This window comes from Xyrauchen texanus, chromosome 36, assembly GCF_025860055.1.
Source record: "Xyrauchen texanus isolate HMW12.3.18 chromosome 36, RBS_HiC_50CHRs, whole genome shotgun sequence".
Taxonomy (NCBI): Eukaryota; Metazoa; Chordata; class Actinopteri; order Cypriniformes; family Catostomidae; genus Xyrauchen; species Xyrauchen texanus.
In genome coordinates this window covers 4,953,435-4,977,364 of record NC_068311.1, presented here as the reverse complement: position 1 = coordinate 4,977,364, position 23,930 = coordinate 4,953,435, and the positions used below count along the sequence as shown (strand labels likewise).

At 38.8% G+C, this 23,930-nt stretch overlaps 1 protein-coding gene across 1 annotated transcript in view; it reads right to left on the bottom strand.

The window, feature by feature from the left end:
- Positions 1 to 16,046: 16,046 nt before the first annotated feature.
- The window catches only part of LOC127629573 (proton-coupled amino acid transporter 4-like), a 31,446-nt gene continuing 23,562 nt past the window's right edge, over positions 16,047 to 23,930 (bottom strand). The window contains 2 exon segments of the mRNA XM_052106673.1: positions 16,047 to 16,706; positions 16,708 to 16,814. Coding sequence (XP_051962633.1) covers positions 16,518 to 16,706; positions 16,708 to 16,814 — 296 coding nt within the window. The 3' untranslated portion in view covers positions 16,047 to 16,517.

The window sequence follows — 23,930 nt, the reverse complement described above, 5'->3', positions numbered from 1 at the left end:
CACAGGGTGCCAAACAAGCTAGAACCGCTACTGTATATACTTAAGTAAACATTTAGGCCTGCTCGTATTTTCTACAACTTTCAACAGGAACATTAACCTTAGGCTCTGAAAAGAACACAGTTCTCTTCGCTGGTTTCTGTAATCTATGTGTGAGAGAGAAATATATGGACAGAGAGGGAGGATAACTGAAGGCAAAGCGGTCAATCATTCAGCTGTCTGAGACTGTACAATCCAGCTGGCATCTTTCTCTCTCTATGTGTCTCTCTCACACACACACAGTGTCACAAGGGTTCAGTAAGCCATCTGCCTAGACACTGGACTGATAAAGACACATCATCCAAACAAGCATTACATCTCTCTCTGTCTGTCTCTCCCCAGTACACACAAACAAGGACAAACTATTGCCATTTTTTCAACTAAACATGGGTGACAGTTTACGTAAAATGTGTGATTATGTCTCCAAATTGTTAGTAATGATTTCCTTGGCTATGTTTCCATACAGAATGAAAAATTGGCAAGCCAGCAGAATGTGACTTTGACGAGTTCATGTATTTGATAGACTGCTACGGCTATTCATGCTGTTTTTTTTCTGCAGATTAATGACATTTCACATAACTAAAGACAAACAAGACTCAAAATGGGTCTGAAAATTCAGTTTCTGTGATGCAAACTATATTAGTTTATTTACTGCTGTGAATCTTTAACTGGAAAATCAATACATGACAGACGACTAAATCTCAGAATGCTGTTTTAAAGACAGATGTGGAGCTTAGTACGGCTAGACTGTGTCAATAATCCTCTTCGACTGTGTATTATGCAGTCCGGTCTGGTACGGTTCCTAACTCGCTGAAGATTTATTTGATGATTCGAGAAATTTCAAGGCGTGTGGGTACCTGCTCTTCAAGAATTAGATATCTGGTAAGGCATTTCCTAAATCAGTGTTCATGCTGTTCTTTTGTGCTGTTCCTGCCATTACGCTACTTTTTTGATGGTATTGTCAGTCATTATTGCTTAAAGGGACAGTTAACAAAACATTTTAATTCTATCATCATTTACTCACCCTCATGTTGTTTCAAACTCCTAACTTACTTTCTTCTGTGGAAATGACAGGCTTGAGAAAGTAAATACTTCAATGAATGACCGAATCTCATTAATAGTCCTAGCTATTCATTTAAACGCTAATTTTGACACATTTGTATAGACTCGGAATAAACAGAGCATCTAAAAAAAAAAAATGTATATAGATATTTTTACATATTTACTACTTAAAAAATATTTAAGAATCCTTAATATTCTAAATATATTTGTAAAGTACATTGTATATATATATATATATATATTTGTGTATATATATATATATATGTTCGACTGAAACGTTACATACTTTATCACTGAAAATGTAAAACGTACAAAATCTAACCGGCAAATAAATGTACAGTGATAATAAGTTTAGTTACAATTTTAAATATATTTATATAATGATTAAACAATTATAAAGTTATATAAAAAGTAAATATTATAAAAACTAAAATAATACAGATAATTAGTGCGTTGCAATATTTTGGCACAGAAGTATTAAAAAAAGACTACAAAAAGTGGCTTTAGATCGGTTGAATTACTTCAAAAACATACCATTTTGGGTTTGGCCCTACAAAAAAGCTGTGTTTGAACCACTGAGATAGATGTATATTTATACCAAAACTGGCCCAAAAGCTGTTGAGCGGGGTGGGGTGGTGGTGTTCGCAGTCCATATTGCGGTGCCGTTTTGTGGTCCGTTCTGCATAACGCAGCAGCTCAGTTTTCCTTATCGCTGCCCATTCGGCACGTTTCGCGGCCAACCCACCGGCCCGCTTGGTTATCCCACTGGCCAGTCCAGCCCTGTATGTGTGTATATATATATACACACACACACACACACACACACACACACTGTGTGTATATATATATATATATATATATAACTGGATTGCTCATGACGTCATATCAGTGAAGCCACTGTGCTGCCATATTGCTGTGCCCAAACATTCCAATGTCCCTATTGACTTAATAGGAAATCATCTCATTTGAGCAAGTAAACATTGGTCATTCAATCACCGATTTTATATCTGAAATCATAATGTACATCCCTACAATGCAAACGTCCTACACATTTCTTTATTTAAAGTCTGGAAATGTTCCCGTTTCTTGAAAGCCCGAGCGAGTTATGTGTATCTACTGTATATAAAACAGGATCCCCCTCTAACAAACTTCATCAGTGAACAGATCGGCTGAAAGTGAACAAGTTCACTGAAACTGAGGTAAAATACAAACAGACATTTTCAGACTTATTTATTGTGATCATTGAAGTGTTTGTTCAGAGTTACTCATATTATGTTTTTATCAAATAGTGCCTTGTTCTTAGTCACTTGAACAAGACCGTGCGCTCTCTCTCCCTCACACGCAGCGGACACTGGAGCGTAAATCTCTGAATAGTATATGCATTATTTACAAACATTTACATCAGTGTCTACAAAAACAGATAAACAGAAATTCCATTGGACAGAAATGCTGAAAAGCTCGATCTCTTTCATATAAAAGCATGGATAAACTCACCATGGTCCACATGTCTCTCTGAAATGTTCAGCAATCCTTTAATTACCAGCTGGCTGGAGCCCTAAAGCCCCTCGATAAGGTCGACCGAAAACGGCTGAAACTCAGTTATGCTTAATACAAAACCTCGGCTCACACCAGAGGCGTAGCAGCACATCACAGCAAATGCACTGGATTTTAAACTCAAAAAAGCACTCATTAGTTCCTACGAACCCTACATGGCCTCAGTCCCGGGGTATACTGTGGATGTCATTTATTCCCAAAAGGTACTAAAATCAGAGGCAATGTGCTCCCAAAACCAGGACAAAACATATGGTAAACTTGACTCACATTTTTAAATAAGGGCCTCATGGATCAGTTAAGGACATTGGACAGGTTGAACACAGTACATTTAAGTGAACACTAAAAGACACTGAGGGATTGTTTTGAAAATATTAAATATGAAGACATGGTTCTTGGTGCAAACAATTTTTGAAATAAAAAAATAGAAGCAAATGAGACAATTGTTGAATTACAAGAAGAGTGTAGAGATAATACTTTAATATGTATAGTATACCTCAGATTATTTTACGAGAAGTGTTCTTATTGAAATGAAGATGTTTGATCACAGACTTTGGTATATTGGCAAATCTGAGCAGTAACATGTCAATACCATTGGAGGGAGGGTTGAGATGATCATTACTATATATGTTGCATGCAAAAACAGACCACAAGTACCATGACATTTTTGACCATTTGCTACTAGGGCTTGGCGATATTTCTTTTTCATATTGTTCGATATCGATATTTATCACAATATACATTTACACATTGCACTTTCTTTTTTATTTCAAAGTTGACGGAAGAAAAGAAGAAAAAATAAATTCTAAACAAGGGGTCCAGAGACGGCCAATGCAGTGGGGTCTGCGGGATCTTTTACCAATTTTACCGTCTTTTACTGTTTAACAATTGAAAATGAATGTTAAAAGATCTTTGTTCTGAAGCATAGTGACATCAGTCCAGTATTTGTTGGAATATTCTTTACATTAAAATGAAATATTTTTTATATTTCTTTAGATTCAAATACCCAAGTATGGGGCATAGAAGCCCTTGTGATTGTGGAATGATGCTGAATGTGGGTTCAGGAGTGTCCCGAGAGAAAATTTAAAAAACATTTGTATATTTTCATTAAAGTCAGAAACTAGTCTACCAACTAGTAATTTTAGTCTTTCCTTATTCATTCCAGACATATAATTAATTTTCACAAAGTTAGAACCGAAATCGATTTGTTTATTTGATTTGTTTATTATTAAAGGCTCGTAACATGCTGATTAATAAAGATACATTTAGAAGGGAAAAACATTATGGTCATTAGGTGCTTTGAAACCACGTTAACTCGTGTGCCGCTTCATGTCTACACACATGCAGGGTAAAGAGGTGACACGTGCGGAGCGGGACAGGGCATAAATGATGAATGTTTGGTGCTAGAGAACAATATTCAAGATTACAGTGCAGAAAGATCAGAGCTGTTGGATGTAGGATTGGCAGCAGTACGGAGCAAGCTCTCTCCTAGCGCTGTGAGCGCCCCAGAGGAAACGCAGCCTGTGAAAGCCAAACTGCTTGTGTTTTAAAGACACACTGTAAATATCGAAAATTCATAAAAAGCTTATCGTGGATTTTCTTTATCGTGATTTATATCGATATTGTTTTATCGCCCAGCCCTATTTGCTACACATGACAACCTCGCGTTGTCAAAACGATCCCATTTCTCTCAACTGAGCTGATGAAAGTGTGTAAGACTTTCCAGACGTGTTTGTATCTTGTGCTGTAACTCGTACCATGAACCGTGCATCTGGAGACGCAAATTTAAATGAGCAAGAACAATCTCCTGTTAAACCAGCGCATATGCCAGCTCTTCCTCCGATCTCCCGTAGTGACCTAATTTTGGGTCAGGAAAAAAGATAGAAGTTTGGCAAAGTTGTTTGCTGAAATTAGACCCAACGAAGATCTAGAAAGTGCTGCTAGTGGCTATTTAATGTAAGATGGAGTGTTGGTTCATACATTGTCGCCATGTAATGACGAACCAGTGTTTCAGATGGTAATACCAGCTGACTTGCATGACTTGGTATTACAAATCACTCATGGTGATGTAACTGGACATTTAGGGGTTAAGAAAACCCATGATGAAGCAATGGGTCTATTTCTTTTGACCTTGCTTGAAGAGAGATGTGGCTAGCCCTCTAACGTCTGGTAGCTTATAATAAAGCAATTGTACTGCAAAGCAATTGTATACCTCACGCTCATCCGCATGAGGTATAATTTAAAAGCTGTGCGCGCACAACTGTGTGCAAGATGGAACGAAACACATGTGAAGTGTTCACAAAGTGAAGTATACCTGGGCCTTTAGACAGTTTCCACTTACCTTTTGACAGTCATGTGTCAGGCGACATGTTATCCAGCTGCGAATCCATTATGATCCATTAACACCAAGTCAGTTGTACAAGTTTTAACCCAATTAATTTAAATCTTTGGTATTCCAAGAACTATCCAAAGTGATAGGGGGACATCTAAAATGTTCGCTCAAATATTGCCGCAGTTGCACGTTAATCATCAGAAGAGTAGCTAATGTCATTCACAAAGTAAAGGAGTCCTCAAGCATTTTCACCAAACCTGAAGCAGTTATTGCAGGTGTATTGCACTGAGCTTAACAAAGACTGGGAAGAGGGACTAACATGGTTATTGTTAGCCGCATGAGAAGTTACCCAGGAGAGCACAGGCTTTAGCCCCAATTACTTGGTAATTGGGTGTAAGGTGAGGGGTCCGTTGGCTGCTCTGCAAGATGACTTGGTAAAACCTGAATCAACTTTGAACCTGTTGGAATATGTTAATGAGTTTCAACGCAATTTACTTTTAGCAGGTAGGGATGGCCAGTAAAAATTTGAGCAAGGCCCAATCAAAAATTAATGTCTGGTTTGATCGTAGGACTGAGCACAGGGAATTTAGCCCTGGTGATCAAGTGATCGTGTTGCTCCCTGATAGAGCTTCACCCGATTAAGCAAAGTTTGCAGGTCTGTATAACATTGTTTTTCAGGTCTTGGTACAAGATTATGTAGTTTTTGACCCCTGACTGTAAAAAGTTGACACAGCTCTGTCATGTAAATCTATTGAAACCTTATTACAGTCGTGCATCCAGGTTGGAAGCTGTTGTCCAAGGTGCTGAAGTGAAGTCGGTTGCGCTGGTCACAGGAAATGTATCCGCCTCTTCCTCACATATGGTGGCAGCTTGCGCTGAGGAGGGGAATGCTCCTAATGACCAGCCTCGGCTTCGTAATTCAGAAAGAATTGTCAGAGTTGGGAAATATGTTCGGGCATTTGTCGAGTGTAGTGAATATCTCAATGAAATTTAAAACATACCAATTGAATGATCCAATAGCTGAAAGAGAAGCATTGGCATTGATTTGGCATTTCAACATTTGTTCGTATATGTGGGTGGAGGTACGGTGCCTGTGGTGGTGTTTTCAGACCACAATCCAGTCACATTTTTACATTCTTTGCATAGCACAAATCAACGTCTTATTCACTGGGCTTTGTTCTTGCAGCAGTATAGTTTAGAAATCCGTCATATTCGAGGACAGGACAATGTTATGGTGGATGAGTTGTCTTGTTCCCCGACTGAGTGATGTGGCTGGTTTGTTCATTTCTCTCTCCTATTGCTCTCCTATGTCCTCTTCATTCAGTATTTTTTTAAGGTGCCAGAAATTGATGGAGGATGGGGTCTATGGATTTGCTAGCTGTTAGAGCGAGTGATGTTGATGGCAGCTGGCTAAAAGAACATATTCCACTCACTATTTAGAAGTCCTCCATTTGAATTGATAAGTAGCCGTTTGGACGAATTGAATTATAATTTTATATATATATATACACACACACACAAATTAAATATGTATGTTTTTGTATATGTCCTGTGTTTACAGTGTTCCTCTTTGAGGGGTCTCTGTTTTAAGGGGGGAGGAGTTACGGCCCTGGGTGTTAGTGCTGTTTTGTCCTCCAGAGAGCACGGTCTCTCTGTTTATAGCGTGGAGTCACGGAACAGGTGTAGCAGGTTACCTGTGATCGAGTTTGGGACTGAACAGCTCATAAAATGGCTCTTCTCCCCATATAATGGCTCTTCTCACCAGTGTGTTGGCCTCTCTTCACCAGCACCTCCTGGATCTGCTTTTGGTGTTTTTGCTGAATTTATTTTGTTATTTGTTTTTGTTTAATTAATAAACATTTATATTTTGTTAAATTGTATTCACATGTGGCCTCTCCTTTATGTTACTCTGACTTGAGCCATGTGGTTTGTAACACATCTTACAGTGAGTGGCTGGTCCCCAACTTTTTCCACTTTTCATTTGCAAAACGTTGTGAATTTCTCAACTTTTGACTATCTCAGCTGCTATAAACGCTTGCTCCGCTATCAGTCTCACAATGCACCTCGCAAGCATTGAACTTGAAAACCATAGGAATGACTTGAAAGCGCCTGATTGGCTCCACTCAAACCCACCCCCAATGATAGCATCTTAGTATCGGCCCTGTTCCCTACTATATAGAATGCCAAAAGAAGTATGTCAATTCAGTAGTATGTCTGAATCTTCAGTATTCATAAAACGGCAGGAATATAAATACCTGAATGACCTACAACATCCGGTGAGATTATATTTTGCATCCACTAGACACATTGGCTGCATCTGAAAGTTGGAAAATGCTACTTTCAGAGGCTGTATACAAAGACAAGGTAAAAATAGGACAGCTTGGTCTCATGAACATTACATGACCTTGGCAACATTTCTGCTAAATTAATTTACGTATTATTACATGTTTGGCTGCAGTTTCTCAGCTAAATTTCCAGCGGGGGGCGCCAAAAGCGAGTGAAATAGTGTCGTAATCAGACAAGGTTATTAAGGTGAACATTTGATGGAGGTCCACATAATATAAAGCCTTACACTGGTTTGGAACAACATGAGGGTAGAGAAATGACGACAAAATATTAAATTTTGGCTGAGCTATCACTTTAAAGAGATGAAAGATGAAAATTCTCTCATCATTTACTCACTCCATAAGACTCCAGTGGTTTAATCCATGTCTTCAGAAGTGATATGATAGGTGTGGGTGAAAAACAGATCAATATTTGTCTTTTTGTGCTAGACAGCAGGGGGCGATATGCAGAGAAGAATGTGAATCACCAAAAACACAAGAAGGATGTGAAAGTGATCTGTTTCTCTGTTTCTCATCCACACCCATCACATCGCTTCTGAAGATAATGATTTAACCACTAGAGTCTTATGGATTACTTTTATGCTGATTTATATTTGTTTGTTTTGCTTTAAAATGTTGCCACCCATTCACTTACATTGTATGGACCTACACAGCTGAGAAAGTCTTCTAAAAATCTTCACTTTAGTTCAGCAGAAGATAGAAAGTAATACACATCTGGGATGGCATGAGGGTGAGTAAATAATGAGAATTGTCATTTTTGGGTGAACTATCCCTTTAAGGGCTCTTGTCAGATCTGGATGAATTTGTCAACAAGAAGAGAGGTTTGGAAACATTTCTAGCAATTTTTACAGTGAAAATGTCCCCACAAGGATATTATATATAATGCTGAAATATAATGTCTTCTTTTACTATTTCATAGCTTTTAAAGTGCTGTATGGATTCTTATTTCAGCGTAGTTACAGTTTTCAGTGTCGTAAGTATTTAGATCGTTAGTCCTGTACAGCAGTACCGCTACTCTCTAAATGCAGAGAACGCAGCCTATGTAGGCCACCAACCCTGATTGTGGAACATTCACGGTGTCTGAAACCGCCCCCTATCCACTGTGTAGTGCACTATATTGGGTCTTTGCTATTTTGTAGGAGTGTCTGAATTCTGTGTGAGCCACTCCTTCCCTACTTTTGTTCACTCATTCTTACCCACAATGCACACTCATTTCAAGTGTACATTTCAAGTACACTCGATAACGGTTAATTTCCCACAATCCACCATGGGGAAGACCTACGTGCTAGGAGTTTACTGCTTCCTTCACTCCTGCAATGTTTTATTTCATGCTGAATGTAGTAAAATACAAATCATTACTTGATTAAAATAACATAATAACATATAGAGAGAAATCATACAGATACATTTTAAATTGAACTCTTTATTTTATCAAATGTGTTTATTATTTATATTAACACACAGCATGTATTAAAAATGACAAACAGAATGAAGATTTATTGTATTAATATATTATTTAATAAGAATAACAAATAAGGCCAAAGTATTTTAAAATGTCATATGTGACGCTTCTGCACCATCCCCAGAGCTCCGACACTCTCGTCCGAATTCACTCATTTCGTTCACTTACTGCTGAGATAAAGTGCACTAACTGCCATTCACTATATAGGAAATAGTGAATGAGTGAACGATAGCGGACACAGCCACTCTCATCTGCACGATTGTGTAGCGCACATCTCACACGCGCGCTCCCTGCGCACCTCGCGGTGAACTCGCGGAAATGCTGTCTGTTCGCGCTCCAGTTGTCGATCACGCGAATGGCAGTGATTTACGCTCAATTTGGATGTTTAAATGGATTTATACAGTTAATCCACCTGAAGTAGCTGCGATAGTTTCCAGTACCCCCGCGAGGACAGTCTAATTTGCATTGCATTGTGGGAAAAATAAGACACTGAACAGCTTTAAAAAAATGGCCGACAGTGGACGCTCAATACATTTTTTATTCGCTGACAATATTTGCTTATTAGAGGACTACAATGCTTCGAAATGTATTTTAATGAGCACATTTAGTGATTTAACCCAAATGATTAAAAACACAACATTTTGTTACCATTTTTTAAGTCAAAGTCTTCAACCAAGTCTCAACTCAAGCCCCTTTCAGCCCCCACTGGCTCAGCTGAGTTATTTTCAATGGCAAAATGTAATGTAAACAAAAGTTAGCCTGAGGTGTGCTGTCTTACATTTTGGTCTTTAATTAGACTGATCTAAGTTTTTATGCAACTGACTGAAAAAATTAAGACCCAACATTTTAGACGACTAACTAGTAGACTAGTCTAAAACAGTTTTATGCAACCGGCCCCAGGAGTCAGAAAGCACGTCTTTCTGTTATATGGATTTTAAATCATGGCTGGCTTGACCGCAGTGACCAGCGTGCATAAATAAACTATAAACAAATGAATAACGGTGAGTGATTTCAGAAAAAGAAAGAAAAAAAATACCTTTATTGGTATTTGCCATTGCCAGCTCGGGAAGATGCTCGTGGAAGTTTTTAATTTTTTTCCTGCTCGGGCGTCATTTTCCACCAATGGAGGCGCCCAAACTAGCTCTTCTAATTGGCCAAAATTCTCTGATCTCTGAACAGTGCCCGCCTGCTGCCTCTACAGATGCACAAATCACTATTGCTCCATATTTTACACAGACATGTGGTGCAAAAGGGAGAGCGCGCGAAAAACAGTGTTTGAGACTCGTAGCAGCAGATTCAAGCAGTTGTAGTTTTGTACTTGTGTTTGTGCGAGAAAAATATCAAGGAAAAAAATAATTATTTAAGAGAAAATATTCTACAAGTGTGCAACTCTCGTTGGATGAATTCACATACTGATTAATGAATGAGCAAAATTTGTCCGCGACTTCACATTTTTTGATGCGGGTGTGTGAATGTGTTTTGCACCATATTTATTTGAGTTTCTTAATTTGTGATTCGTAGAAAAGGATTTGTGCACCTGCAATGAAGAATTTGAGAAGGTGTTGTGTTTGTGGGAGAGAGATAAAATCTACAAGTTTGCAATTTATTAAAATAAATTACTCTGTGACTTCAAATTTACTGATACACATGTGTGGCTAATCTCTACAACTACAAATAACACTGTCACAGGCGCTCATTTGATTTGCACCCAAATTACCTTCATATACAGCTGCTGCTGGAGGTGCTGGTGGTGGGTTAGGGTGGGTGCCGTTTCAGAAATCATTTCCAAAAAAACAGGCAAGTTCTTTCTTACCGTGCGTTCAGACCAGAGGCGGCGAGAGCGTCAAAATTCGCTATGGCTGCCCTGCCAACAACACTATAGAAGATTCGTTGACGCTCTGACGTAGTTGAATTAGGCGGCAACGTTCGTTGAGAATTCTTTGGTTTTGTGAACTATATTTAAAGGGTCCGCAAAACATCCAGACATGTCGACAGGTATCTTTTTGCCGACATATCACAAATAGAGTATTCTCATGAAATCTTTTAATATATTATTATATAATATTATATAAACCATAATATCCACTTCATCAACTCACATGCCACATCAACAATTTCAGACACCTTTGTCCACACATTGTTTTATATATATATATATATATATATATATATATATATATATACACACACTCTCACACTCTCTGATGTGTGCTATATTTAGCTCGAAGTCTATTTCTGTCCACACGTGTCAGACAGACTACCCTCACGCACTCCTTGCCACCCCCACACTCGTGCAAAGTCTCCCCCACCCCTACTTCTTTCGTTCTCCCTCTCCGCCTTGCTCTCTCTCGCCCCGCACTCCATCTCCCTCTATTTTTCAGCTTGTAATTTTCTCTCTCTGATCAAAGCATTTTTCCTCTTGCTTTTTCATATTCCAACTCTCTCTCTCTCTCTCTCTCTCTCTCTCTCTCTCTCTCTCTCTCTCTCTCTCTCTCTCTCTCTCTCTCTCTCTCTCTCTCTCTCTCTCTCTCTCTCTCTCTCTCTCTCGTCGGCTCGCGTGCCAGTTGTCAGGTGTCCAGTTTTCTGCAGCACGCATGAAGAGAATACAAACAAGGCCCAACTAATGAGCCAAAATCAGAGAGAGTTGTTTGGACTCACGACGAAAGCTCTATCCAAATCTAATTAAATAAAAATAGGACTGTCCAGACCTAAGGTGAAGGGACAGATCTGTATTTCTATTAAAAGCAATATTAAATCACTGTTGCAATGAGCTGACACATTTCAATCGAATGAGAGTGGCAATTGTAGATGACCATTTTGATATTATCAACAGGCGTTTCATTAGTGCACATTGATTTTCTTTATCTTTTTTAATGTTGCGTATTCAAACATTTATTTTAATAAACCATTTTGCATGTTTAAAGTAATGTTCTGGATTCAATACAAGTTAAGCTCAATTGACAGCATTTGTGGCATAATGTTGATTTCCACAACAATTATTTAGACTTTTCTTTAAAAAACAAAAAAAAAAACAAAAGGAAAATTGAGGTTACAGTGAGTTACTTACAATGGAAGTGAATGGGGCCAATTTTTGGAGGTTTTAAACTTGTGCGATTCCATGGACGTTGTATTTTGGCTTTGCTATACGCAACACATAATTTAATTTAACTGACTGATCTCAGTTCAGGAGACTCTGTGCTGTCAGTAAAGGGTTTAACTTTCAAAGCACCTAGTCAAGTGACAAAACATGGCGACGATCGCAGAGGAGATTGTGTTTGGCTTGTGTTTGTGAAACGCCAACAAAACTACATCTGGTAATAAACAATTAAGTTTTTACATTGAAACCAGTTTGAGTCAAAAGATTAGAATCTCTAGTTTCATCCGATAATGCCATTTTTTAAATGTGAGCGATTTATCGCAAAATGGCACGGTGTTAAACACAATGACCACATTCATGGACTGTATGCTCAGTTTCAGTTAAAATATCCTATATTTACTGTGCATTATCACATTGAGAATCAATTATACATCCAAAAAATGGAAAATGTTGATTTCAGAGGCTTTATATAGAGTTAGGATGAAAATAAGGTGTATTTCAGACTGTTCTGAGACCAGTGCAGACAGACAGCACACTGGAGGTTAAGACGTTCACTAAAGAGTGGTGGTGGTGTAGTGGTCCAAGCACATAACTGGTAATCTAGTAATCAGAAGGACGCTGGTTCGAGCCCCACAGCCACCACCATTGTGTCCTTGAGCAAGGCACTTAACTCCAGGTTGCTCCAGGGGGATTGTCCCTGTAATAAGGGCTCTGTAAGACGCTTTGGTAAAAGTGTCTGCCAAATGCATAAATGTAAATAGGGAGCATCCTATAGCTCTCTATGCAGCTAAGTGCATTCAATCCAAACTTCCTTTTTTAAAGTTCAGTTTCAGGCTGCAGACGATGTTTGGACCACTCAATATGTTTGTTAGATATGGGACAATGGTAATTAGTACATAGATTCAGAATTTATGATGTATTATTATAGTTTAACATGGTTGGCAGTGATTGGATGATGCTGGCCATTACTTTACATAAGACATTAGCATAATTAATGAATAACATGAATAACTAACACTCCTGGAAACATAAACAATTTGATGAAAAATAACTAAATCTGACTCTCTAAAGCTTGGTATTATTTAGAATTGCACAATTTAGTCCCGCTGTCCACATGTAATTTTTTTTTAGGGGTTTCTTAGTGGTTACAAATCAAAAAGGGGAATTGAAAATGCACACATTAGTCACGCAGGGGTCTCAGGAGGTTAAAGGCAAAAAGTGATGTAAAATAACACAGAAAAGTTTTATAGTTTTGAGAAACTGCACCCTCCTTTTGTCTGGGTCATTTTTGACCCGTATTGAAAGCCATTCAAAATGCATAAATCCTTGATTACTGTACAATAACACACACACAAAAAAACCTTAATGAAATTTTTTTGTTGTGGTCCCAAAGTATATAAATATTGGAAAATAGTTTGTAAAGAATAATAATACGATTTACGTTTATTTCAATCACTTTGGACATTTTAGATGATCTCAACAACTACAACAATTGTAGAAAATAGTGTATATGTTAGAGTTACATATGCATGCCTATTTCAGGAATTAACAGCATTTAAAAAGGGCCAAGTTTGCAACAAATCTATTCTTTACCACTAATTTAAAAAAATTTGTTGCAGTGTTACAGGGGTTTAAGAAGGTGCTCCAACAGTTCATTCTGCCATCTATTGTTGTAGAAGAAAATAACATCTGAATGGTCTTTTCACATTGGGGAAAGACCAATGTGAAAGGTGTTTCAGAGAAAAAGAATGCAATTTGTGTAAAATATGCATTGCCCAGTGGAAGTTAGAGAACAGTATGGGGTTAGGAGCCAAATTTGAGAAAATGTGAAATATTTTCTGGTCAAATTTGATTCATATATGTACAAAAAGCTATTATCTCCATAATCTCCAGAAAGTCCAAATATGAAAGGTCACTACTGTTTTTTCTTAATGCAGATCAAAATTGACCTGTTAAGACAATGGAAGAAACAATTGGTTTTAAATGGTTATTTCACTTGAACAATTGTGTACAAAATATTTTTTGTTTGTTTTGACAGTCACATCATTTGGTTCTGGTACCAGAAACTATGTAGTATTAGTAATGTATTCTTTACCTGTGCCAGGTCAAAAACTTCCCTAAGACATTAGAGGGGTTGACAGCATTTGTGGCATAATGTTGATTACTAAAAAAAAAAAATCATTTCGACTCGTCCCTCCTTTTCTTAAACTATGAGGTTACTGTGAGGTACTTACAATGGAAGTGAATGGGGCCCATTTTTGGAGGGTTAAAAGACAAAAATGTGAAGCTTCAACTTTATATAAGCACTTACATTAACTCTTCTGTTAAAACTCATGTATTATTTGAGCTTTAAAGTTTTTTAAATTGTAATTTTTTGTCATTTTATGGTTTGTTGATATTACATTGTCATGTAAACAAAGGATATAACTTTACACAGAAAACGCTGACGTGATTTTAATCACTCTAAAATCATGTTAACATACTTTTGAAACCGTGAGTATTTTTTGCTCCATTCTCGATCTCAGTGCTGCATTCGATTCAGTTGACCACGCTGTCCTTCTTAAACATTTAAGGGATGAGGCTGGCATCAAGGGCACTGCTTTATATTGGTTTTCATCATACCTCTCAGAGAGGACTGTGAGGGTTAAGATTGGAAATGATATCTCTTCCTCTGCATTGCTCACTTGTGGGGTATCCCAAAGGGTCCCAATTGGGACCCATTCTATTTTCTCTCTATATGCTCCCATTGGGTTCAATCATGAGGAAATATAATATTTTGTATCATTGCTACGCAGACGATACTCAACTATACATTCCTCTTAGTTTTGATTACTTATGATCTGTTCTTCTAAAATGCATTGAGGACATTAAATGCTGGACTGCAAAAAACGTTCTCCAATTAAATGAGAGCAAAACTGAGGTTGTTGTGTTTAGTCTCCCTGGTGCCGTCTCGGTCTTCAAATAGTCATCCTTTTGCAAAATACCAAGGTGTGATTTTTGACTCAGAGCTAAATTTTGGAAAACAGATAAAGGAGTATCTTTTTTCAACGAAGGCAAATAGCCAAATTAAAACCTCTGCTCTCATTTAAGGATCTGGAGATAGTTATCCATGCCTTCATCTCATTTAGACTTGGCTATTCCAATGCACAGTATATGGGTCTAAATCACTCATCTCAGTATCACTTGCAGTTGGTACAAAACGCAGCTGCAAGGTTGCTTACTGGTGCTAGGAAGAGGGAAAACATTTCACTGGTTTTAGCATCTCTCCACTGGTTACCGGTGCAATATACAGTAGGATCCATTTTAAGATCTTGTTATTATGTTTTTAAAGCTTTAAATGGTGTAGCCCCTTCTTATCTGTCAGATCTTCTGCGCTATCAACAAGAACCCTCAGATCCTCGGAATCCAAATTTCTCCTGCAAATGCCTTGCTCTCGCCTAAAATTTAAGGGGATTGTGCTTTTTCTGTTGCTGGCCCTAGATGGAATAGTATACCTCTGGATGTTATGTCTGCCCATTCCCTTCCCGTTTTTAAATCATGCCTGAATATTTATCTGTATTCCTTGGCTTTTACATGAATGTTTATTGTGGATTTTAAGGGTAATTTCTTGGGTTATTTTTCTTATTAGTCTTTTATTCCTCTGTATCCTGTTATTGTTATATGTGCATATGTACAGCACTTTGGTATACACTACCTCGACCTTGACCATGACCCATTCACTTCCATTGTAAGTGCCTCACTGTACCTCAGACTTTTGCTTTTTTTAAAGAAAAGGAGAGGCAAGTCAAAATTCATTTTTGTGGTAATCAACATTGTGCCACATAGCTGTTGATTGAGTTTAACTTGTATTAAACTCATAACTTTTATATATCTTAAATAATACCGTTATGTATGCACGAACATAAGCTGCACATTTCTGCTTTTAACTGCACACAATTTCTTCCACCATAGACTTATTTTTCCCCCAGCATTATTATGACAAGTTGGAATCGGTGCGTTAGTTACTTAACAGTTTGATTGCTTCCAATATATATATACTGTAATATTTAACTTTTTTTAAGTATTTAAAAACTTATATAACATTAGTTTTTCCTCATTGAATATTGCACCACTGGAAAAATAAATAAATAAATAAATCCCAAATATCACAAGCCTCAGGAGGAGTAAAGATTAGTTTATTAATAAAAACTCTGAAGTTAGCAAGTATGTCTGTACATTCTTGAGGGTCCACATTCTAGTGTGCAAAATATTCTGCTGTTCAGTGTTACAGTATAAGCTGACGACTTGTCATGCTATATGGTCCTGTCCCAGAGACCTGACCGAATGAAAGCTATTCCATCTGGAAATGGGGTAGAGCCATGGAAAGTCCACAAGGCCATGGAGGAAATACTCACCGAACAATGTGCATACACACATACACACAGCATACTCTCATACAAATACACATGCATGCACAACACACCTTGGGGCACAGTGTGTGTGTGTGTGTCTGTGGAATGAAATACAAATTGAGTTATAAAAAAAATTCTCAACCACTATAAGCCTCATAATTCACCTTTAAAACAAGTATTCCATTCCTATGCAACTGTTTGTCCTCACGTTTGATTGGTCCTTAGTTTATGCACTTGGTCTTCAGGGTGTTGAGGTAGTGGATGTGGTCCAGTTTCCATAGTCATGGAGACGGGTCTGTTCTTGGTCATCAGGATAAATAAGCTCCTCCACCGTCACGTAGGTTCCTGTCAGGAAGCCGATAAAGCCCAGGATGGCTATGGAGAGATCTTTGAGGAGGAGTAGAGGAGGAGGGGGCTGGCTGGGGAGCGCAGATGAGCTCCACCAGCGGCGGGAAGATGAGGGCTAGTGCCGAACTGCTCACTGCACCGACCAAAGAGATCACCAGGTCTAACCGCGGTATCATGACAGCCGTTGCACCTGAAAGAGAGAGAGTGAGAGAGAATTATTAAAGTGTTGTGAGTGGTTGCCACAGCATTGCTACTCAACTACACACTGAAGTTTTATATTTTCTGACCATTTTGGCGCCCTAGGTGAGATTGCGGTTGTCGGGGAATGCGCAGACGCGGCGGTGTATTAGCACGGCAACCCTGTCATTTGGCACCTCCCAGCTGGTGGCACCCTAAGCGACTGCCTAGTTCGCCAATGCCAAGAAACAGCCCCGTTTAAGGCCAAAGTATACTTGGTTTTCCATGTGATGCAAAATTTGTCATAAAACACAATACGTGCAGACTGTACGGGTGCATACTAGTTTTTCTAGACACGTGGACAATCCGCATCTTTGAGTGTGAATTGAGCATGCTGCAGCCACTGACTGTGCTAAAAAAACAAGCAATAGTTGTGCAAATGCATTGTACGCATCCATTTGGGCTTGTGTTTAAGAGTAAACTTCAAAAGGCTTAAAGCGCTTGACTGTGTGCGAGACTGAACAGCATGTGGAAAACCCAAGTATACCACAGCCTTTAGAGGTTTGTTCAAATCCTTAACCCTAAACAGGAGCAATAATATTTATTTTAGCTTGCTTTCATCCAACCATCCATCCATAGATTAAAACTGCAGTGTGTGTTTCCCGGATGTGCTGACTGGTTTAGTGGTTTGTGAACAAATGTACGAAGAACGTTGCGGCTGAAGGATTAAATAAAAAATCAATATTCATCTTTTCTCCTGACATGGAAGACAAAACTCTTTATTTTCGCTTGAAAACAAAAGCGCACACACACACACACACACACACACACACACACACACACACACACACACACGTTGTGTTTCCATATTTTATGGGGACTTTCCATAGACATAGTGGTTTTTATACTGTACAAACTATATATTCTATCCCCTAAACCTAACCGTCACAGAAAACATTTTCAAAAAACATAATTTAGTATGATGTATAAGCGGTTTTCCTCATGGGGACCGACAAAATGTCCCCACAAGGTCAAGAATTTCGGGTTTTACTATCCTTATGGGGACATTTGGTCCCCAAAAAAATGATAAATACATGTACACACGTACATCGCATACACACACACACATACACACAGTAAACATGATTCATTCATAGACTGGTTCTCACACTCGAAACATCACAAATGCATGAATGATTTGGTTTCTCCACTGTCTGCTGCTGCCACCCTCAGGATGAAATGTTTGACACTGCGGCATGAGCTACAATGTCATATAAAAGAAACCATGAGTAACAATTGGATTAATATTCAGGCTAGAAAGAGAAAATACATTTAAAAGACAAATTTATAATGATATAGCAAATAAAACAAAACAAATTCATATCAATAATATAATATTCGAGGAATGTGATGTTTTATGGGTTCTCATGAGAAGTTGATATCAATAATGAGTGGAGCCAGTTTGTAGTAATTATCAGGGAAAGGACCACATATTTTCCTTTTTAATTGACATTTCTGTGAATATTTTACTATAAAAAGGTTTAAAAGATCATCAACAGTTGTTACAAGAACTGATTTGTTTCTAGATTATATAAATTATTACTTTTATATCAAATATTCTTTGAGAGAAAGAAAATCCTTAAAAAGCATTTATAAGAAAGAAAATAAATAAACCTGGCACAGGTAAAACCTATTAGTTACTAGACACTATATATTTTAATACAAATACTCCATTGTGTATGTCACGCCATATGAGGATAGGACGTGGGAACGGCGAGCTCTGCACACTTGCTAATTTGAATACTTTTTATGATATTAACCGGTGAGATTTCATACACTCTGTTCCATAACTGTTCTAGGAGGACAGTATGTAAATAAATTTAAAATCCTTGAGCTCTGGAGACATTAAAAGACACTAACATGTTCAAGCTGACACCCCCGAGCAGGCCGTGGTCCTGGGAGTCGATTTGGTCGGAGTGGTGTGGGAAATGCAGTGGGAAATGCAGTGGGAGATGCTGAACGTGTCAGCAATGCTGACGAAGGTCGTTGCTGACTTGGAGGAGCTTGCTGTGATACATCAATCGATCACTGCCATGGAGGCAAAGTTTATTGATGTGGTTACAAGAGTAAGGGATGTCGAGAAACAGACCGATTACCTGGAGTCATCGGAGAGGGAATTATCTGCTAATCCGCTAGCAACCAAGGTGTATTTGGAGTTTGTCTGGGAGAAGTTGGAGGACATGGAAAACGTAGCCGGCGGAATAACATCCGTATCATGAGAGTCCCGGTGGGAGTGGAGGGACAGGATATGGTGGAATTCCTGGATGGGATCTTTCAGAGTCTACTCGACATAGCAGGCCATAAGCTGGAAATAGAGCGAGCTCATAGGGTTTCCGGCTTGGTGATCCACAGAAGGAGACAGGCCCCGATCTATTCTGGCCAAATTTCTGAGATCATCTGATAAAGATCTTGTGTTACGCGAGGCGAGGAGTAAAGGAAGGCTTTCTTGGAAGATCCACAGCATTTTCTTGTTCACAGACTTTGCAAACTTGGCAAGAGAGAAACATGATCGATTCAAGGAATGCAAGAAACTTTTACATCAATGGAAGGATGCTTTTGCACTTATATTCCTAGCCAAATTGAGAATAGATGCCAAGGATGGCCGTAAAACATTCACATGCCCACAGCAAGCAATGTCCTTCATAAAGTCAATGGAGTAAGTCATCTTGTTGTACTCACATTGCAGCCGAGTGAACCGGCTCACTGAACATTTGCTTGACTGTTTGAAGAATCTGTGTGCTCTTTTTGTGCTGGTTCTGCCTAGCGGCTAGAGTTTATTTGGTAGAATAACACACCTTCCCCCTTATTGTTCTGTCATGCCCTAGCAGCTGCGATAAGAAAGGAGGATGATTTTCCAGGGGTGATGGTGGGAGGTGTGGCGCATAAGCTTCACAGAATTATTAATTCCTTTTCGAAGTTCTCAGGATACGGAGTTAATTCGTCTAAATCTGAAGCTTTGGCTCTGACAGTGTACTGCCTGGTAACGGCTTTTCAGCCGGGCACCTTTCAGTGGCCCAAACAGGGCATTAAAGGAATAGTTCACACTTTTGCTTTTTCTTTAGCAGAAATATACAGGCTATATGAATGTCAGGAATTGAAGCCTCACAAGTTGTAGTTCGTGAAACCAAGTGCGAGAGCATTTACTAAGATTCACAGGGTTTACACAGTGAGATCAATGGTACAGATGATATCACACAGAAGAGAAGCTTCACAAACTGAAGAAGATATAACAGGCGAAACAGCAGAGTAAGCACTAAACAGATATCGACGAATATCAAGAGCAAATACAGACAGGTAATAAACACTGCGTGAGAGCAGCAAACTAGTCTTTTTTGTGAGACTTGACAGTGAAGTGGTGTGAAGGGGAGTTATTTATGCAGGCTTTGAGCGATGGAATTGAGTGCAGGTGCAGTGAATTAGAAATCAGGTGATGATGAGCCTAGCGCTGAGGGAGGTGCAGAGCCAGAGTGAGGTGTGACAATGACAACGTTTTCACACATACCAGAGTTCGCTGTAAAACAGCACGGGAACAGCCAATGAATTCAGAGATTGACCCTTTTTTTATTTCGATGGTCTGAAATTCTCAGGGGTAAAATATTCACTGCACACCCTCCAATATTTGCGAGAATTTTAGGGGCGTACTAATATCCAGGTTCAGCGTGATAAGCCATAGCTTCAATTGCTCATGATCATGTATAGGCAATCGATGAAAAGTTAATTTTTTTCCCAGCATGCATTTTCTTTTGGGTTTCTGAAGGTTGAAGCATCCAAGATATACAAGCCAAACTACTATTTTGAACAATACACTTATACAAATCTACAGCAAAGACAATGAAACTTTTGTACAGCTCTCCTTCCCTTGTGAACAATAATGTGCTTCCTGTCTCCTCCTCCACGTGACGCGGGATCTTACCAAAGAGCTTACGTCATCCCTCTCATGACCGTGTGTCACAGAGATGTATGGAAGTGAACATATGTAGTTAAAAAGTATATATACGATACATCTTGGATGGCCTGAGGGTGAGTAAATCAGCAGCAAATTTTTCATTTTTGGGTGAAATATTCCTTTAAGTATATGGGTCCCAGCAAATTTGAGTGATTTCATAAATTGTTACCTTTAATAAATAGGTTTGAGCGATGTGGGCAGGTGGGCTTCATTACATTTATCTATGACTGGAAAGATTAATGTTATTAAAATGAATTGTATTCCAAAATTCAACTACCTGCTACAATCTCTCCCTATAGATATCCCCCTCTCTTATTTCAAGCAATTTGATAGCATGGTACATTCCTTCATTTGAAATGGTAAACGTCCCAGATTACATTTCAGTAAGTTGCATAGGCAGATTGACAAATGTGGTCTAGGCCTACCCAAGATTTTGTTTTATTATTATGCATTCGGTCTCAGACATTTGGCCCATTGGTCAATTCCACCTGATAGAGCCCCTCCCTGGTTTTGTATTGAACAGGAAGTGCTTGCCCCCATTTCGCCATTGCAAAGCCTTTCTATCAAACTAACCGGAGAAGTCAAGTTACACCCAGTTATCTCGCATTTGCACGCGGTATGGACAAAAGTGTCCAAAATGTTTAATTTGGACATTTATTAAATGTTGCTTAAGCAAATGGCTGAACCCAAAGTTATGTAATAAGTCCCCTTTCTGCTGGACAGTGTGGATTGTGAGGGAGGTTAATAAGTTTGGTGACTTATATGAGAGTGGAGTGTTGAGATTCTTTGAAAATATGGTTCGGGATTTCGGATACAGCTGCACCACCTGCGCTGTACTATTTTTGGGAGTAGCATACACGCCCCCTAAAGTGGAAGATACTCTGGGAGTGGTGATTACTGCTTTTGGAAAAGGTCATGAGGCATCAGTGTACAGCCGTGGCCAAAAGTATTGGCAGTGACAAATTTTGTGTTTTGCAAAACAATGATAAGCATTTCACAAGATTTAAAGGCTTTTATGGGCAAAAACATTCAATATATGCAAAGAGTCAATATTTACAGTATTGGCCCTTGTTCTTCATAACCTCTGCAATTCACTCTGGCATGCTGGATATCAGCTTCTGGGCCAAATCCTGACTGATGGCGATCCATTCTTGCCTTATTAGTGCTCAGAGTTTATCACAATTTGTGGGCTTCTGCTTGTCCACTCGCCATTTGAGGATTGACCACAGGTTCTCTATGGCATTAAGATCCAGGGAGTTGCCTGGCCACTGATCCAAAATTTCAACGTAATGATCTCTGAGCCACTTCATTACTACTCTTTCCTTGTGACATGGTGCTCCATCATGCTGGAAAATGCATGAATCATCACCAAATTGCTCCTGGGTCGTTGGGAGAAGTTTGACTTACAGGACGTTTGATACCATTCTTTATTCATGGCAGTGTTTTTGGGCAGAATTGTGAGAGAGCCCACTCCCTTGGATGAAAATCAACCCCACACGGATGGTCTCAGGATGCTTCACTGTTGGCACGACACAGGACTCATGGTAGCATTCACCTTTTCTTCTCCAGACTATCGATTTTCCAGATGTCCCAAACAGTTGGAAGGGGGCTTCATCAGAGAAAATAACTTTGCACCATTCTTCTGCTGTCCAATCCTTGTAATTCCTGCAGAATTTCAGTCTGTCCTTGATGTTTTTCTTGGAGAGAAGTGGCTTCTTTGCTGCCCTTCTTGACACCAGGCCATTGCCCAAAAGTTTTTACCTCACTGTGCATGCAGATGCACTCACACCAACCTGCTGCCAATATTGAGCAAGTTCTGCACTGGTTGTGACACGATTCCATAGCGGACTCCTCAGTAGGAGACAGTCCTGGCGCCTGCTGGACACTCTGGTATGTCCTGAAGCCTTCTTCACTGCAGTTAAACCTCTCTCCTTGAAGTTCTTGATAATCCGGTAAATGGATCCTTGCATGTGAGACCATTTTGATGGTCATACAAAACACCGCCACGATATACAGAAAGCATATACAAGGAAGCCTTTGGGCCAGTTGTCATGTAAACTCCCGGGCCGATTTCTCTTCCCAGTCCATGTTAATTTAGTCTAAGGAACAGAGCTTCTCTCATGAGATTATGGGAGAATGATTTAAACTTGTTATTATCTAGAGATGCAAGTGTGTGCTGGCAATGCCAATCAGAAGATGGGGACACAACCCATGCTTTTTGGTGGTGTGTTAAGATCAAAGAATTTTGGTTGAGGTTTCAGAGTTTTATGTGTGATGTATTGGGCACTCATAATTTCATTTTGCCCCAGATTCTGTATTTTATGCGATGGGGCAGTCATTAATATAGGGGATAAGTACATACAAAAAAAATTGGGTCCTAGCCAGTTTTATTATTGCCAAACAGGTCATCCTTAGGGGATGGAAGTTGGCTTGAGCGCCCTCATTTCAAGAGTGGCACACAGAGATGGGCAGGGTAGTGGCATTTGAGGAGATGTCATGTAGAAGGCTATGCAGCCTAGATTTCTTTAATAAAAAAATGGTGCAGTTATTTGTCCTTTTTTTGGGGGGGTGTCTCGTGGAGGGGGTATGTAGTTTTGAATGTTGTGTGAAACCTTTTTGTTTTTTGGTGGGTTTCTAAATGTTTTCTGCTGATTTGTTGTCTATTTGTGTGTCACTGTCAATTTAGCGTTTAACCACTGGAGTGCTTGTGTGTGTGTGGGTGTAGGGGGGTTCAGGGGAATGGTTTTAGTTTCATATAATGCGATTCAACATTTTCAGTTATGTCTGTTTGGCTTGTTGTATGGAATCAATAAAAAAAATAAATAAAAAAAAATAAATAAAAAAAAGTTAAAGAAAAAAATACAAATATTGTGTAAAAATGTAATAAAAATATGACATACAAATATATTTTAAATATCAATGAATATTTCTTTTATATAAAATATTTTTATAAATTTTAAGAGAAAAAAAATATACTTTAAAACACATTTATAAGAAAATGAAATAAACATGGCACAGGTAACATCTATTAGTTACTAGATTATATATTTTAATACAAATATTTGTTCAAATTGTGTCCATCAAGCATTTAAGAGAGAGAGAGAGAGAGAGAGAAACAAAAAC